This window comes from Phyllostomus discolor, chromosome 8 (genome assembly GCF_004126475.2).
Source record: "Phyllostomus discolor isolate MPI-MPIP mPhyDis1 chromosome 8, mPhyDis1.pri.v3, whole genome shotgun sequence".
NCBI classification, from domain to species: Eukaryota; Metazoa; Chordata; class Mammalia; order Chiroptera; family Phyllostomidae; genus Phyllostomus; species Phyllostomus discolor.
Window position 1 is genome coordinate 100,832,152 of NC_040910.2, and position 17,617 is coordinate 100,849,768.

Genomic DNA, 17,617 nt, shown 5'->3' on the forward strand with positions numbered 1-17,617 from the left:
GGGCAAGTAAGTTACTAGACTCCTTTTTTGCTTTGGTTACCTTGTTTCTAAAATGAATATAATAAGACTTTCATCATAAGATTGGTGTCTGGCTCAAATAAGTTAGTTTATGTAACATATGTCAGACAGTTCATGGTACATAATAAGTACTAATAATGTTAGCTGTTAGTAGTGGTAGTGATGGTAATATAAATTTATTTGAAGGATTCACACCAAATTAGCTGACAAGAATAACAAGGGTTTAGTGTGGGACACAAATTTGAAATTGAAGGTTATAGATAATAGTTGTGGTTTATTTTAGCCTTAGCCTCCAGTTTTTGTTTTCTTGGTTGCATAATACCGAGAAAATCTTGAAGTTGTGCAATTAAAAATAGATAAGGTTTACCCAGCAGTTTTAGGATTAAGCTTTTAGACCAGATTGACAAGTAGTAGAAATTGTTACTAAATGTCTCAACTTGCTTAGATTTACTCTTTTCATGTAAAAAGCAGAGAAGTAGCACTAAAAATTACGGTTTCGATATCTATTGTGTTATCACAACACATCCGCATTACAAGTTTGTTTTCTCTTGTTCTCAGCCGCAGGATGAGTAGCACCTATATTAAACCCTTGCTTGGTACAACAATGTGTGCATCATGGGGACTGTAATGTGTGTTTACTCACTGGTGTAAATTTAATGAGCCAAATTAGAGATTTGATTAGAAACAAATCGGAAGTCAGAGCTACAGTTTGCCTAATTAGTAACATATCTTCAAGATACTCAAACGAAGGTGGCAAAAAAAGCTGCGCAAACCATTATGAGTTTATCAAGTAGCACACACTGTGTTGTTTCATATCTGCTGTGTTCACACAGTCACAGGATTATCACTTACAAACTTCCTTGTGTATTCGCAGGTAGCTGACCCTTGTACCAGGAGAGTTTCTAACTAATGTCAGGCATTCAGACAGATCTAAATGAGTATCTGACAGGCTCCTCTAGCACCAGCTGTATTTCTCCCCAGCAGACTGCCTCCTCCTACTTCGCAGCCAGTGTGGGCTCCTCCAGGCTGGCCAGTCCCCCTTCTCTGCCTTACCAGCAGCATGGATTTCTGTTCCCATCTCTGTGGTAACAGTGCCTGGGACACTCCTATTATCATCATCTATTTTGAGTGCTACAGTTTCTTCGTGGTCCTACTTGAACTCCACCTTCTCTCAGAGTCAGTCCTCTCTGTTATATTCTTTCCTGTGAAATCCTGTCCGAGCAATCTAAAACTTTTTAGATTTTTTAAAGGCTTTTTTTCTAGTCTAAAACTTTTGTTTGCTATCATAAAGTAGTGCTCTGTGAGCACTTCCCCAAATCAGTGCCCCTCACAAACTCCATCAGCAGAGGGAGCTAAATAAAAGATGATGAATCTCTGCAATTAAGACTCAAAGCAGAAGTATTCCAATGCTTAAAAACAGTGGCATTTTCACACACAGCTCTGTAGGGAAAAAAGAGCTTGAATAATGTTAGAAATCAAAGATTTGGGCCCTAATCCCAGGTTAAAACTTCTATGAGGTGATTTGCAAAGTGCTTTTGAAAGAGTTAATTTTATACCATTTAAAAAACCTATTTAGGGGGATGACCTGATAAACTTTAAACCTATGTGTGTTAGGAGAAGCATTCTGCTGTTTAATTTTTTTTAAATCCAGTTTATCTCCCCTCTGAAAGTTTTATTTATTAGGGATGATAAAATGAGGTTGCTAGCTCTGTGAAGAATTTCATATGCAGCACTGAGTCCTAAAGTTGCTAAGGATCATGGCTAACTCATTCCAAGATTTTAAGATGGAATTTTCAAGTAAATTTTTTATATTTTGTTTTGATTAAGTGTATGTATCTTAATTTCAGTTAGCAGACTTGAAGAAAGAGAAGCAGAACTGAAGAAAGAATATAATGCATTACATCAAAGACACACTGAGGTGGGTTTTTGGGTCATTCTTACCATGCTGATATTGAGTACAAAAAACCTTCGAATTATGTCTTAAATTTTTTGTGAAAACCAGCTAGTATGATTCTTCGGGATAATTTTCAGAAAACATTAAATTTCATGTAACATTTGCCTAATTACCAAATGTCGGTTTTTAATGTTTTTTATTTGGAATTGACTTTTCACTTGATGAATGAGCGTGCCTCCGGTAGTTGTTCCTGGGGCTGGTCGAGTGAAAACTTAGGTGTGCGTAATCAAAGGGGTACACGATGCTAACGTGAGAGAATTGGCTTAGTTTATCTTGTTAACAGTTGATAGATGATGGATTGGCCAATTGTGTGTAGGATTCTTGACATTTATAATTCAGATAAAGGACTTATTTGCCTTAAGCTTACAACAAATAATATAAACACAAATTATAATGTGTTAAATCAAAATGACTCTAAAACGGGTTTTCTGCATGAAATTTCAGTGTTTTAATAGGACAGCGCCTCCTACTATATCATAGCACTTACATATGTAAAGTCACAAAGCCAAAATTTTGATATTTTTCAGTATTTTAATTTAATAACCCCAGTACATAATCTATTAGTAAGTTAGAAAATGTACTTGGGTTTTTTTTTTTTAACATGTTATGATTCTCTGTCAGCCTTTCATTTGTTGCTTTTGTTTATATCTCCTTAACGTGAAAATTGTTTCTGTTGTATCATGATCACCTTGGGGGTCACATATTTAAATATATAGAGCTTCCATAGATGCATGCACTATCTGTTACAAGAACAAAGTAAGAATTCCTCTATTTTCCCCTTTCTAGTCCAGTCTCTCCCATGATACAGACGGTTCCAGTCTTTAGCTCCCCTTTTTTCTTTTACTAGTTTGTGTGATCTCTTATCCTGCTTCTGGTGGAGACCTATGTATTGTTGCTTTTCAGGGAGATAAAACCCACTGCACTCGGTTTTATTGGCTTTGGAATAATGTGCTTAAAACGTTCTTGGAGAGGGGTTTGAATTTCCTTCTGACATAAAGGTTTGATATCACTATCTTAGCTTACATAGCCGCACACACAAAGCATGAAGTGTCACAGAATTGAAATTCAGTGGCAGAGGGAAAAGGTTGGCCACAGAGGGCTGGAACCATAGAGCTCTGGGAAGACAGGAACAGCTTCACAGAAGCCTTTCAGGATATAGAAAATACCTGCACTTTAGTGAGATGACACCTGGTGGAGATCAAGACTGTTAAAACAACGATTGGTAAAGGCTTATTGTTGGTTCTTTTTACACCATTCATTTCAGTAGCTGAACAATGCCTTGTACATGGTGTTTACTAGTAGTGCTTATCGATGCTATAAGTATGTTTGGGGGAATATGTGTATATACCAGAAATAAGTGATAGTGATGAATAATCCTTTTTTTTTCATTGAAATTCTAACCTTTGTAATAATTGAGGATTATTAAAGTATGATGTGTTAAACTGAAGTGTGCATAAAATACATGCATTCTTGAAAAATCACCATAAAGGGAAATTTCATCATTTTTCTCACATACTTATTTTACTTTTTATTTTATTTATTTATTTTTAGAGAAATGGGATGGGAGGGAGAAACCACTGTGTGCAAGAGATTCTTGAATGGGTTGCCTTTCACATGCCCTCAACTGGAGACCTAGCCTACAACCCAGGCATGTGCCCTGACTGGGAATTGAACCAGTGACCTTTCAGTTTGCAAGCTGGGGCTCATTTCACTAAGCCACACCAGCCAGGGCCACGTATTTATTTAATAAAAGTGATGTTGCTATAGAAAAGCAACCTGACACCTTGAAATAAAAAGATATAGTAATTTTTTTTGTTCTACTCCTTCACAGAAGGATAGTTCCAGGAAGAAAAAAGATCCCAGGAGAACTCTTAAATTCTCCAATTCAAGACCTAGGCCTGTGCAGTTACCAAGGCTGATTCGGCGTGTAGCAGGGCACCTCTTTTCATCAGGTCCTCTCCCTCAGTCCTAGCAGCTCCTACTCTCGACCCCGACCGGCTCCCTTTATTTTGCCCTGCCTCAAGGAAGGTTCATGTAACACCGAAATAGCTGCTTTGATATGTGGGTTTGTTCACTGGAGGCCACATTTTTCTGTATTTATACATCTGCCCAAGAAATGTCATTCAATTAGCAATTATAAATAGCTATCCAGTGCTAATGACCCAGGTGTCCTTGAAAGGTAAATTCTGGAAACCTTTAGGGAAAGGAAGTCTGAAGGACTTAACCTTCATTTTTTCACTATTATTACAAACTAAAGTAAGCTTTTAAAATAGGCACAAGAATGTTTCAATAGCACTTTCCAACACATTGTTTGCTGCTTAGGGAAAATCTATGGCTATTTTTGTCACGTGAATAACTGTTCTCTAATCAAATCCAAAATTTTATACACATCACTGAAATTGCTTAAAAGAAAACATACTTAAAGAAGAGGGAAGTTGAGGAAATAATAAACATCAAGTAATTGTGAGGCACTCGACCAGATGTGTACATACTCTTAACATTAATTCCCAAAAACTTGAACCCTGGTCTTACATCAGGGAATATTTCAGTGCATTCTCATTTTATCCTCTGATCAAACCCACTTTACATATTGAAGTTTCAAAACAGTATGAAGTGATTTGTCCCAAATCCCATGCTAGTATGTGACTGGATTTGAATCTAGGTCTGTCTGAATCCATTGTCTGTTTTCAGTAACACTTTGGGGTTGTGGAATACATGGGTGTTAAATGTACTGGAAATTTTTCTGTGCCCTTTTGCTTTACGGCATCTCAGCAGCTTTAAGAAGAGTGGCTCTGTGGATGTAGACATTTGATTGTTGGGCTGAATATGGAAGGATTTAAGTTCAACACAATTACAGGGATCCATGCTACTGTCTTCAGAACCTCACTACTGCCTTTCTTGTTAGTTTTATTCCAAGCTGACAGTCAACCTCAATTGTGAACATTTCTCCGGGAGGGAGGGGAGTTGGGACTTTTCAGACAGTGTGCTTGCAATCCTTTTTTATGACTGTAGCTGTTGGTTGCTGACTTGATACCTGACTATGTATGAATAGATGTGCATACCTGAGAAATTTAAGAACTGCAGCTCTGAGATTGAGGGGATGAGGCTGGTGGACCCAACTGTAGGTTATCTAAAACATCTTCCATTTTACTCTCTTCTCTTTCTCCTCTGTCTGGCAGTACTGATCCTGCCCTCCCACTTGTGATTTTCAAAGACCAGAGCTACATTGTGAAGCCCTGTGATTAAAATTTATTTTTGGTACAATTTATATTTTCTACTCTTGTGTGCATTTATAGAGTTAGTGCATATTTTATTTCAGACGTCAGGAAATGCTTAAGGGTGTGGGGTTTTCTTGTGGGTGTGAGGAAGAAAAGACAATGAGCTTATTGTCTGCCTAGAGAACTGACTAAAAGGTCACATTACACCATGGGTCCTATGAGGCTTACCTGCTCAGTTGACTGAGTCAGAGGGACCTGAGCTGTGGCCCCAAAGCCAACCAGCTAATGACAGAACATAGTTGATGATTAACTGGCTAGTCAGATAGGACAAGTTATTTTGCTCTCCTTAAACTGGAGTCCCCTAAAATTCTAATACTGTTGTGAGGTTTAAATGAAGCAATGGCTGGCTGTAAATGCACTAGTTGACTTGTAGTTGGTGTTCAGTAAGTGTAAGCTGCTACTTTGTTACTACTCTCTCCTATTCCAGTGCAGTTGGGTTGAAACCAGTCTCATTACCTAGGCAATGCATTTTGGAATGGTAGAATACTGTATCTGAATTGGGATCAGTCATTTGAAGGTTTAGAATTCAACATTTTCTAAATTAAAAACATTTTTAATTTAATCATTTAAGACAAGAATCAACCTGTAGCTAGACTATTTTGGGGTAAAACTGATTCTTTGTATTTTATTTAGAATTCTTTTTATTCTATATTAAATAAATAGATTACTATAAAAGCAATCTAGGGGAGGTTTCTGTTCATCTGAATTGCTTAATGAAATTGAGGTTCTTCCATTGGAACTAACCAACTTTATATGATTACCATCCAGTATAAAAGAATTCAACTTAGGTTTTCTAAAACCTTTTGAAGATATAAATTGATATTTGGCCCAAATATCATTTTGTTACATTAGTCTCATTTAAATATTTTTCCTTAGCCCTGGCAGGTATGGCTCAGTGGATTGAGCACCAGCCTGGGAACCAAAGGGTCGCTGGTTATATTCCCGATTCCCAGTCAGGACACATGCCTGGGTTGCTGGCCAGGTCCCCAGTGGGGGGCAGGTGCAAGGCAACCACGCATTGATGTTTCTCTCCCTGTCTTTCTCCCTCTCTTCCCCTCTAAAAATAAATACATTTCTAAAAAATAACTATTTTTCCTTAGAGTTCTTCCTGACACAAGAAGAAAACAGCTTATTATTTCTGGCTTGCTGCCACAAAGACAAACTGTATTTTTACAAAACTGTTATTAAAGAGAAAATCTGTAAATTTAAAATAAGTGTATATATAAATTTAAAGGCTAAAAAATATTTTCACATACCATATTCATGTGATTCTGTATTCATTTTTCTTTGTCTTGTACATTTCTTATTTGGACTAGTCTTAAGTGGGAACAAACCTGATTAATTATTTATTTTAAAATGTGAGCCCTGGCTGGTGTGGCTCAGTGGAATGAGTGCTGGCTTGTGAACTAAGGAGTTACCAGTTCGATTCTCAGTTGGGGTGCATGCCTGGGTTATGGGCCAAGTTCCTTCTCCCTATCTTTCCCTCTCTTTAAAAAAATAAAAATATTTTTTAAAAGTGTGTGATTTGGTAGAATTACTCATCTTAATTCATGCATCAGAGTTCAGCATTATGTTTATTTGTTAATAATTTTCAAATTGGGTTAGATATTTCATGATTGTACATGAATGCCAAGTAAAATATTCACAACAAAAGAGTACTTTAAAATTATTTTTAAATTTTTAAATATTTTCTCTTTCAACAGTTATCTTTTTAAAATGCTACAATGCATATTTAAATTATTAATATTGAAACCCACCTTCATACAGCTAAAGTTCAGAAATTTCAAAGATATGCTACAGTTTTAAGAATTCAGGGAATATTCCCAAAAAAGATACTGACTTTTCTGTTTGCCTACTCTTAATATTTACATTTCTTATATTGATAACATACCTTTTGTTATTTTTTAAAAATTGTTATATTACAGTTGTCCCAGTTTTCCCCATTGCTCCTCCCCCCAAAGTCAGTCCCCCACCCTGTCATCCATGCCCATGGGTCATTTGTACCTGCTTATTGATTAGACCCTTCCCCCTCTTTTCTCCCTTGCCCCCCTGCCTACTTTTGTTGTTCTTTTTTTATTTTTATTATTCATATCATGTTAGTATCTAGCAAAGGCTTTTAAATTTTATAATAGAAACTTACTGCATTTTACATATTTTAATGTCAGATTTAAGTTTCTTAAAAGTGGAACTACAGATTATTGAGAATCTCAATAGGACTGTAGAATTTCTTGGCAGTTTATATATTTAATATGCTTGAAATTTTCACTTCCATATTCAACTTGTCCATCTAAGACACACAATCACAGTGCTCTGATTTTTTATTTGTTTTAATGTGCTGCTATATAAATAATTAGATTAAGTAATGATACCAGTAATTTAGCAAAGGAGAAACTATACTAGCATTCTTTCAACTAAATATATAGAAATAATATGTAAACATCTTGGATTTTAATTAAATTAATTAACTTGAAAATGATCTTTACCCTGCACATCCTTTGTAAAATAGAAGAGATCACCACATAAAGGTATGGTTTTGTTACACAAAAAACTTTTAGGGGGGAGAAAACTGTACTTGAACAATGATTAAAATTAAAAAAAATAAAATAAAAATTCTTTATGTTTTCCAATAAAAATGTAGATCAAAAAAAAAAAAAAACTTTTACAGCTGGAAGCTCTTCTGAGGACATCTTAGATTTTTCTCCTTGTCATTTTCTTCTCAAGTTTCATGTTAATTTCTACTGTTTCCCATTTCACTGAAGGAACTTCTCAGATGCCCTCTATTATTTTAACCAATTCTCTGATCACTTCCCAATTATCTGTGTTCTAATTTGTATTGTGTCAAAATTATATCATTTAATAGTATCACAATGTAAAAAAGGTTTTTTTTTGCCATGCTAAGCAGCATGTTGCCTACTTTTATGAATACAGCATCCTTAAATGTAAGCATTTGCACATTTCTTTGCCACTAAAATTATTTTTAATTGAGTTTATTAGGGTGGCATTGATTAATAAAACCATACAGATTTCAAGTGTACAGTTCAACAAAACATCTGCACACTGCATTGTGCATCCATCACCTAAAGTAAAGTCTCTTTCTGTCCCCATTTATCCCTCCTTTGCCCTCTTCTACCTCCCCCAACCCTCCCCTCCAAAATGTTTTCATTCTGACATTCTTAAAAAAAATAATTTTAAAAATTGATTTATCATTTTTTAGAGTGAGAGGAGAGAGAGAGGGAGGGAGAGACAGAGACAGACATTGATTTGTTGTTCCACTTAATGCATTCATTGGTTGATTCTTATATGCGTCCTGACTGAGGATCGAACCTGCAGCCTTGGTGTATTGAGATGATACTCTAACCAACTGAGTTACCCAGCCGGGGCCTAATAATCCTTTAAATGGGGCTGTTGGTGATCTGATAAATAAGAAATTTATACAAAAATGTTTTCCTTGTTAAAACTTCATGTTTTTTATTCCAGGTATTAGTCTTAAATTTTTTGTGTATTTTTTTTCTTCATAACAGATGATCCATAATTATATGGAACACTTAGAAAGGACAAAACTTCATCAGCTCTCAGGGAGTGATCAACTAGAGTCTACTGCACATAGTAGAATTAGGTAAGCTGTGTTATATGTTTGCCTTGAGAAAAAAGAGAAATGAATGATCTGTCTATTTCTGTTTCTCTCTGTTCTTTAATCCTGGAACAATAGCTAGGCTGGTTCAAAAGCTCCCTACTGTGGTTGGAATGCTATAGGAAAGAATAGCATAGAAAAATAGAAACAACCTTCACCATTTCAAAGGTAAATTGTGAGCCATGCCATATAAGCAGCATATTGTTGTATTTTATTGTTTTCTATTAATGGAGATTACAGTAGGTTTAAATTTTTCTGGTGTTTAGGAACGCGGGACATTTTCAGTCCTCCTGGTTAAAGTCCTTTTTGTTACTGAGAGGCATGTTTGAAAGGGTTAGCGAGACTTCTGTTCGATGTAGGAGTTTGAATAAATTATGTAGATCTCCAAGCATTGTAGCCAATGAGCGAAGCCAGGACTCTTAGTGGAGAGGAACACGGTTAATAGGCTGCCTGTCGCTCAGGATTGCTGCATAAATGCTAGGGGCAGCAGCTCTATGGTTATGAGGTGGGGAGAGCGGGGTGACGTCACCGCTTCGGAGCTGCTGCAGGACGGAGTGGGAAGCTGCTGCTGATGGCATTGTTTTCGTGGCAGCAGCTGAATGACAGATCCTTACTACAAAGATACCCCTTTGGCCCCCGTGTAGGCCTCCTGGTTCGGGCGGTTCACCATGCCAGCACAGCGCCATGAGTCCTGGATGCATGCTGCTGTTTGTGTTTGGCTTCGTTGGCGGGGCGGTGGTCATTAATTCTGCTATCTTAGTGTCTCTCTCTGTATTGCTGCTTGTGCACTTTTCTATCTCTACCGGTGTGCCGGCTCTGACGCAGAACCTACCAAGGATACTCAGGTACTCAGTCTCTCTTAGCAGCCCGTTTAGTTGGTTTTTCTCAAGCTTCAGGCATCTGCTTTGTAACCATTTCTGTTGCAGATTGAAACAATGGAAAATGGCCTGAAGCTAGGGTTTCTATTTTTATTTGTATTCATTTGTAGACCGGCATGTAGGGATGCTGTTTTATGTTTGGATACCGAGGACTTCAGAAAAGGGTTTTCATATTGTACTTACCTACAAGTACAAGGTCAGTGTGGTCTTGTTTTAAGCAGAGTGTTGAAAGAGTGAGGGGCGAGCAGAAGTAGAGTGCCAGGTCCAAGTTCATACAACCTCTAGTTTAGCATAGGAGCTTTTAGGGGCAGATATCTTTTATGCTGGGACACAGAGTTGATTAGACAAAGGCTGGAGGTGTTTATTTTGTTCCAATTATCCTTTGACTGTTAGCGGTTCAGTCGTTATTTTTGCAATTTTTGATAGCAGCTCATGGGAACTAATTTTTCTCTTAAAACAAATTATATTTTAAAGTGAAAGAATTTAAACCTTTTAGGGCCAGGAATGCATTTTCCTCCATTATTTACACATCAAAGTTGTGAAAGCTTTACAAAGCCTATTCACTATTGTTTAGTCAGATGTTGCCCTTTCTTTGTAGACTTGGGTGACAAACATTCATGCCTGCTTGTGGGGGTAGTCATTAATCTCTAGCTTTTCTGCTGTTCACTCTACTTGTACCCTGTAGGAACCATCTCCTACATTTTAGAGGTTTAAGGTTTGGCTTTCTTTTGTTTCTAACTCATCAAACTAAACTCTGATTTGTTCAGCATTCTGCTTGCACATGGTTTTAAATGAAGGTTCATAGTGTACAGATTTTATTATTTAAATGTTTACTTTAAAATACTTCTAATTGTGGGTTTAGATAAATTGAGAGGAATTAAAGTAGTAGTACATTTCTTCAATCTGTTCTTTTTAATTCACAGGCCAGTTCATATTCAACATTAGTTTAAGGCCCAGAAATTAAATTTTATGGTCTAGAACTAAATACCTTGGTCATTTCCTTTCGTGGTTTTATAAAAACAAGGAGAGATCTTATTACTTGTGTATATTGCAGTACATGAAAGGTGTGTGTGTGTGTGTGTGTGTGTGTGTGTACACTTTTAGGAAATTAAATATACCTTAACTTAAGAATATGTAGAATATTAAAATAAGGCTAATTCGAAGCGGGTGAGAGGCTCCATGGCTGGGCTGCCTGGGTACACATGCTCCGCCACAGATGGGTTAGCCATGGGCCTGTAGCAAATTGCTTGCTCCTCTGTGTTTGATTTTCCTCCTCTGAGGTTCTCACCCCATTGGGTGGTTTTAAAAATCAAGTGACATGATCATTTTATACTTAACCAGTTATAAGGTATATAGTACACTAAACAAGTAGATAGTTTCCATAGTTACTTATGTGTACCCCCTTTTTGGCATAACTGTTTTAGCTCCAGCTATTTTACTGATCAAATAGCTTATGATTAAATTCAGTAAGTTCCTTGACACAAAAGTTGCTGTTAATCTGAACAAAGATATCAAAGTCTTCAAAATTAAAATTGAACTGTCAAGAAGTGGGTAGCTCCAAGGAAAATGCATGGGCCTTGGAGTCAAACAGGTCTGACTTTGAACCCTATCTGCCAGTTACCAGTGTCTAGTCTCTGAGTGTCACTTTTCCTAATCTGAAGACTGAGACACAAATCCCTATTTCCTTATGGAGATGAATGAGATCGTATATATAAGTCATCCATTTCAGTGCTTGCCACACAGTACTGAACATGTGTAATTTTTTTTACTGCCATATATATGATTGTTTACTTTAAATGTTAATAAAGCCAAAACATATTTGTGAAATTATTTATGCATGTAAGGTAACATTTCAATGAACAACTAAAAAATGGATGTATGAAACTAAGGCCATTTTTAAAAGAATACAACAAGGATTCTGATAGTTTATAGTTTTGTTTCTAGACAGTGATAGCACTGAAACATCTGAGGTTTAAATCTGCCACTTCATATTTTTCCATTAATCCCACTCTTTGGTTTCTTCTGTGAATTTTACTGAAGCAGTTAACACATAGAGTACTAAACATGCATACCAACATAGTGTAAAACTAATGGTCATATTTTGGGTTTCTTTCCAAAGTAGGATTCCAACTGGCTTGCATAATTACATGTCCTTCTCCCTCCCCCTAACTCTTATGTAATTTATCAGTAAAAGGAGGAGAGAAGAAATGTATGTAGTAAGATGATTTTTTAAGAGTTGGAACAATGTAAGCCCGAGTTTCAGTGATAGATAGCTGCCAGTGGCTGAAGAAAATTCCCTCTGTATAGAGCAGTATCTAAATGATTAATAAAAGCAAAATAAAGAGGTGTGAACAACTCTTGTAATTAACCAGTAGTAGGAAAGTAAAACTTGGATCTACAGTAGACACTTTTTCAGTGTTTGACACGTGTGAAAATGAATGGTTATCAGCCATATAAGAAGATAATTCTCATGACTGGCCTCTATTTTGATTTTGTTAGCAGTGTGATGGATTCACGTGAAGTCTTTAGTGTGTATTCTTGGTTGTCTTTGTATTTTGGGTTAGAGAGCTTTCCATCAAATCCATCTATTAAATTCCCAGTCACTCCTTTGTTTATATCATTAAGATTTTCAGTTCCCACAATATGTTCCCCCAAACTTAAGGGATAAGCATCAGGTCAACAACTTTTTATTTTGCCAAGTATGGAAAACAAAACACTTTCTAATTGCTGTCATTATAATTTGATGAAAGAAAGAGCATTTTAAAGTCAAAGAAGCAGAGAAGATGTAGAAAAGGGTCATTCTCAAGAAAGAACAGGGTCCATGATATGTGGAAATGTATGTGTAAAATGTGTACTATATTTTCCAATAATGATACAATACATAATGCATCTCTTTGCCATGAAATTATGAAAACTTTGTTGCTGAACCAGCATTTGGGAATAACCAGTATAAACAGGATAGCCGATGAGTTACTTTAATTTTTGTCATTTGGTTGTTTTGGCAGCTCATCATCACAGACTTGGATTTGGTATTAAAATCTAGCCTTTTATTGTGCTGCCTACCTGCATTCGAATTTTCCTCCCAAATCAAGTGGGAAAAGCAACCCAAGTGTGAGGAAATGATGAATAATTAACTCTAACTGATCAAGTCCTGTTTCATTTTCTTGTGCATACCACCTTAATAAAATGCAGTCTCTTGACCCTTTGCTTCACCTAATCTTAAGAAAGTGTTCTGGTGGTTTTACAACCCTTTCTGATTGTCATTAGTAATGGAGGGGCAAACCCTTTGTGTTAAGTGAGGGCACATTTCAAAAGTGGCTTAAGTTTCTTGATATAAAAATGAGTTTACAGAATAAAATACATACTTAGCAAAAATGAATACTTTGCAACTTTTATTATAACCTCAGTGTTTCTATTCAAACTTAAATTACTACCAGTAAAGGTTGAGTTTACTGCCCTAAACTTTTAGTGTCCCCTGCCTTGCCAGTTTCCACACTTTTGAGTTAATGACCTAGGATGACCTTGTGGTAGGCTTGCTTCCATACTCTAAGATCCCTTAGATTTGGAAATTTCTATGCATCAGCAAAGGTCGAGTTTCTTGTTGCAATTCTATTATTATTAAAATTGTAACTCTTGTTCATTGAAATCTCCCACAAAGCAATGGAAACTAGAGCCTTTCATAGAATTTTTGGCCTCCTTGTTTGGAAAAACTGACAGTGGTTTTTTCATATGTACTGTGATTAAAAGGAACTTGTACATGGGTTCTTGCTTTAGGGGATGATAGCCTTTTGAGCTCTTTTTACTGTTTAATCAGTTACCCTGCTTTAGATCATATGTTCATTTCCTTTAGGCAGAAAAGGCATACCCTGAAGAAGGTTGGGCAGACATTTAGGACTCAGTGTGAGGACGAGGGAAATCTAGAAGCAGAGGTCGGGTCACTTTCCACGGGAGGGGAGGAGGGTGCAGGTTATCCTAGGGCTGACTGAAGCCTGAATGAAAATTGAGCAGTTATTCTCTCTGTGAAAGCAAACCACAGACTGCTTTCTGGGCAAGGAACTCATCAATAATTTATAAAATTTCTTAATCATTTCTTACTACTTTTCTTAGTTGATTTCTTCTGGCTGATTTAAACTTTAAGAACCTGTACTTTCTCTTTGGTAAGTCTACTGCTTCAGATAGGCAGACAGTATTATTTAAAAATAATGATTCTAAAGTCTTAACAGCCCAGGTTTATTACTTATAGTCATAATGAATGAAGAATTAAAAATGAAAAAGTGCTTAATTGTTTTCTCTCCCCTTTCCATATAGAAAAGAACGCCCTATATCATTAGGGATTTTCCCATTACCTGTTGGAGATGGATTGCTTACTCCTGACGCAAAGAAGGGTGGAGAGACCCCTGGATCAGAGCAGTGGAAATTTCAGGAGTTAAGTCAACCACGGTCTCATACCAGCCTGAAGGTAAACTTCTTTCTGCTGAAATATTCTATTTATATTTTATAAGGCTTTTTAATCCAAATTGAAGTACTAGACAATCAAAACATAATAAAAACAAAATAGTTTGGGTACATTTTAGTTGGTAAACTGTCTTTTCTTTTTAATGAGCTCTTCCTGAAGAGTTTCAGTTTTTACTATTCTTTTGCAAGGTAACGATACTAATGACCAAAATTTCTATTTGATTTAGGCTACGTATATGAATTTAGGGTGGGGTAACCAGTGAACCTAATTATGTTTTTTAGAATTGAAAATTACTGCCACCTAAAATCCCTGGTTCTCTGTCAGAGGCTTCACAATTCAGTAAAGCTTCACTTTTAAATAATTGGTTCCTTCCTCAGAACCTTTCATAAAGCAATATTCAGAATTTCATTGTGTTTCACTAAAAAGTCCTGGTGTTGCCCTGGCTGGTGTAGCTCAGTGGATTGAGCACGTACCTGTGAACCAAAGCGTTGCTAGTTCGATTCCCAGTCTAGGGCACATGTCTGGGTTGCAGTCCAGGTCCCCAGTAGGGGGCACGTGAGAGGCAGCCACACACTGATGTTCATCTCCCTCTCTTTCTCTTTCCCCTCTCTCTAAAAATAAATAAATAAAAATTAAAAAAAATCCTGGTGTTAATTCATCATGGAGTGTATTTTTGACCAAGAGCTTGTCATCAAATAAGTTATAAATACGATATATATGTAGAATGTATGTCATAGTGGAATATATAAAGTACTCTAAGAATGGAGATATACTAATTAGTTTTTTAAAAAATATTAAAGTTGTATTCTATATCTTATAATAGAATACTTATATACTTAGGAAAGGAATGTTAATTATAAAAGAACCTTGTTACATTATAAAATCTACTCTGTCAGAAAGCAAACAGGCCGCCTACAGTGAATACAAATGAGTTATTTACATCTTAATTCCTTTCTCTGCTCTCTTTTTCTCTCCAAAGTACTTATCATAGTCTAAGTATTTGAAGGTAGCTTTTAGGATACTTCTAAAATGCTAAGTTATTTACTTACTGACTTTGTTTCTCTCCACCAAGAACATGCAATCCATGCAGTTTGTTTACTGTTGTATTAGCCCACAGTGGCCACTCAGAATACGTTTATTGAATGAATGATTCATTTTAGATGTCAGGAAGACTTTTCCAGGAGGATATAAATGGTCTGTTTCCTAGCTCTAGGAGGTGGAGGTACTTAGGGTCATTCTGTTGACCTCTGAAGTGCGCTCAGAGCACTAAGCAGTCAGTCAATACTCGGTAGCTTTCCCTCTCCTGAAGACTATTTTTGACTGTGGGACTGACCTCTCCTTTTTTCCCCTTCTCTTTTGCTGTTGCTCATTTTACTAGAGCTGCTCAGTATCAGTCCACAGTGATGCCACCAGGAAATTCTCTCTTTCTGTTCTGCTACAGCCACACTGGCTTTTTTAGCTTGTCTGTAGGTTTAACAGATCTTCTAAAACACCATCCCTGTCGCCTACTTGCTGTGTCCCTTTCCCTAAACAAAATTAAGTAGGAGGGATACTTTTAGCACATCAAAAATATATACCATATGATAACACTATTATATTTTATTTTTATTTATTTATATATTTTTAAAAAGATTTTATTCATTTCCAGAGAGAGGGGGAGGGAGGGAGAAAGAGAGGGAGAGAAACATTAATGTGTGGTCGCCTCTCACTTGCCCCCACTACTAGGGACCTGGCCCACAACCCAGGCATGTGCCCTGACCTGGAATCGAACCAGTGCCTCTTTGGTTTGCAGGCCGGTGCTCAATCCACTGAGCCACCCCAGCCAGGGCTAACAGTATTTTAATTACTATACAAAAGGCACCTTAAGAGAAGAGTGTTGTAATTCTTTTGTTATTTAATCCAGTGACAGGATGTGACAGAACTTTACTGGCAATTTATAAACTGATTAACAGACTATTAATGTGGACTTAATCATGGTTGTTTTTTGTGTGTGTCCTCCCAGAGATACTAAGGCATGTCCTCCCTGGAGAGTTTTTAAAATAAAATCCTGTCTCACTCTACTCTGAATATGGAGCCAGTAAATGAGATAAAGATAAAGGCTCAACCGATAGGATTTCCAGGAACAGAGTTTGACATTATAAAATGTCAAAAGTCTAGTTTGTAAAGTAGGTCTAATCATCAGGACATGTTATATTATTTACCCAAGGCCTTGCTATTAACCAGATGTCTTTGTGTAACTGGATGAAAGGCTGGGAGTCCATTTGGAGGTACTTGTGGACTGCATCACATGTGCCCCCTGGTCTCAGTTTCTGTGCACGACAGGAACTGGACCAGACTGTCTCTAATTTAAAGGAGTTTACAACTTTTATTGGAGAACTTTAGGGATGATTGGCTATATTTAGAGCATGCTTTGCCTTCATTATGAAAAAAGTTGAAAGTGAGAATTATAATTAATATTAACTTTACTAGGACAATTTTTCTATGAATTCAGGTTAAGATGAAAATGTTCTGTGAGAAAACCTCATGATGGGTTGTAACCAAGGAAAGTAGGAAACTTTGTGGTGGGAGAACAGCAGTCACGGGGATTTGCCAGTGATGGTGAAGTCATGGACCTTCTCTGTTGCTGTATCGTAAAGTTCTCATCATAAGAGATTGGTAGTCAGTAAAGTTGTATCTTCAGGCACTGGAAAACCTGCCAGGAACAATGCACCTAGAAAAATGTCCATGTTGTCCTTAAAAAGAAGTACTTCTGCTTACTATTCCTTTATTTATCATATTCTTGTGAGGGAGGTCAACAAATAAGTAAATAAATGAAATAACACAATTTCAAGTATTGTTACGCACTATTAAAAGAAAGCGAGATAAGGGGATAGAGAGTAATTAGTAGAGAGGGGTGCTTATTTTAGGGTGGTGAGGAATGTGCGCACCCGTGAAAGGTCTGGAGGAAGGAGTGTTTCGGGGCGATCAGATAGCACCTGTAATGGCTCTGAGGTGGGGACAGACTAGCATGTCTGAGGAACAGTTTTTTTATCTTCACCCCACTCCTGAGACTCTCAGTCCTACCTGTTGTACCGATATCCCTTTTTTCAGGGTTCCCCAGAACATCAGTCTTGACAAATCTAATGGAAAATTATCAGACCTTACCCTAAACTGTAGCAGCATTTGACACATTTGAATACTCTCTGCTTCTTGAAATGCTTTTTCTTTAAAAAAAAAAAAAAAGATTTTATTTGTACAGAGAGAGGAAGGGAAGGAGAAATAGAGGGAGAGAAACATCAGTGTGTGGTTGCCTCTTGTACACCCCATGCTGGGGACCTGACCTGCAGAGCAGGCATGTGCCCTGACTGGGAATCGAACCTGCAACCCTTTGGTTCACATTCTGGCGCTCAATCCACTGAGCCA

The 17,617-nt window shown here is 36.9% G+C and overlaps 1 protein-coding gene across 14 annotated transcripts in view; it reads left to right on the top strand.

The window, feature by feature from the left end:
* The window catches only part of SPAG9 (sperm associated antigen 9), a 113,969-nt gene that overhangs the window by 38,981 nt on the left and 57,371 nt on the right, over positions 1-17,617 (top strand). For 8 of the 14 annotated variants that reach the window (XR_004904900.1, XM_036033728.1, XM_036033730.1 and 5 more), the window contains 3 exons: positions 1,866-1,936; positions 8,772-8,866; positions 14,068-14,218. Coding sequence is in view for 13 of the 14 variants with exons in the window: in XM_036033728.1 (XP_035889621.1) it covers positions 1,866-1,936; positions 8,772-8,866; positions 14,068-14,218 (317 nt within the window). In the remaining variant the exon portion in view is untranslated. Of the gene's footprint in view, positions 1-1,865; positions 1,937-8,771; positions 8,867-8,963; positions 9,727-14,067; positions 14,219-17,617 lie in introns of those variants that run through there. The other 6 variants (XM_028522111.2, XM_036033731.1, XM_028522109.2 and 3 more) reach the window with 4 other exon arrangements.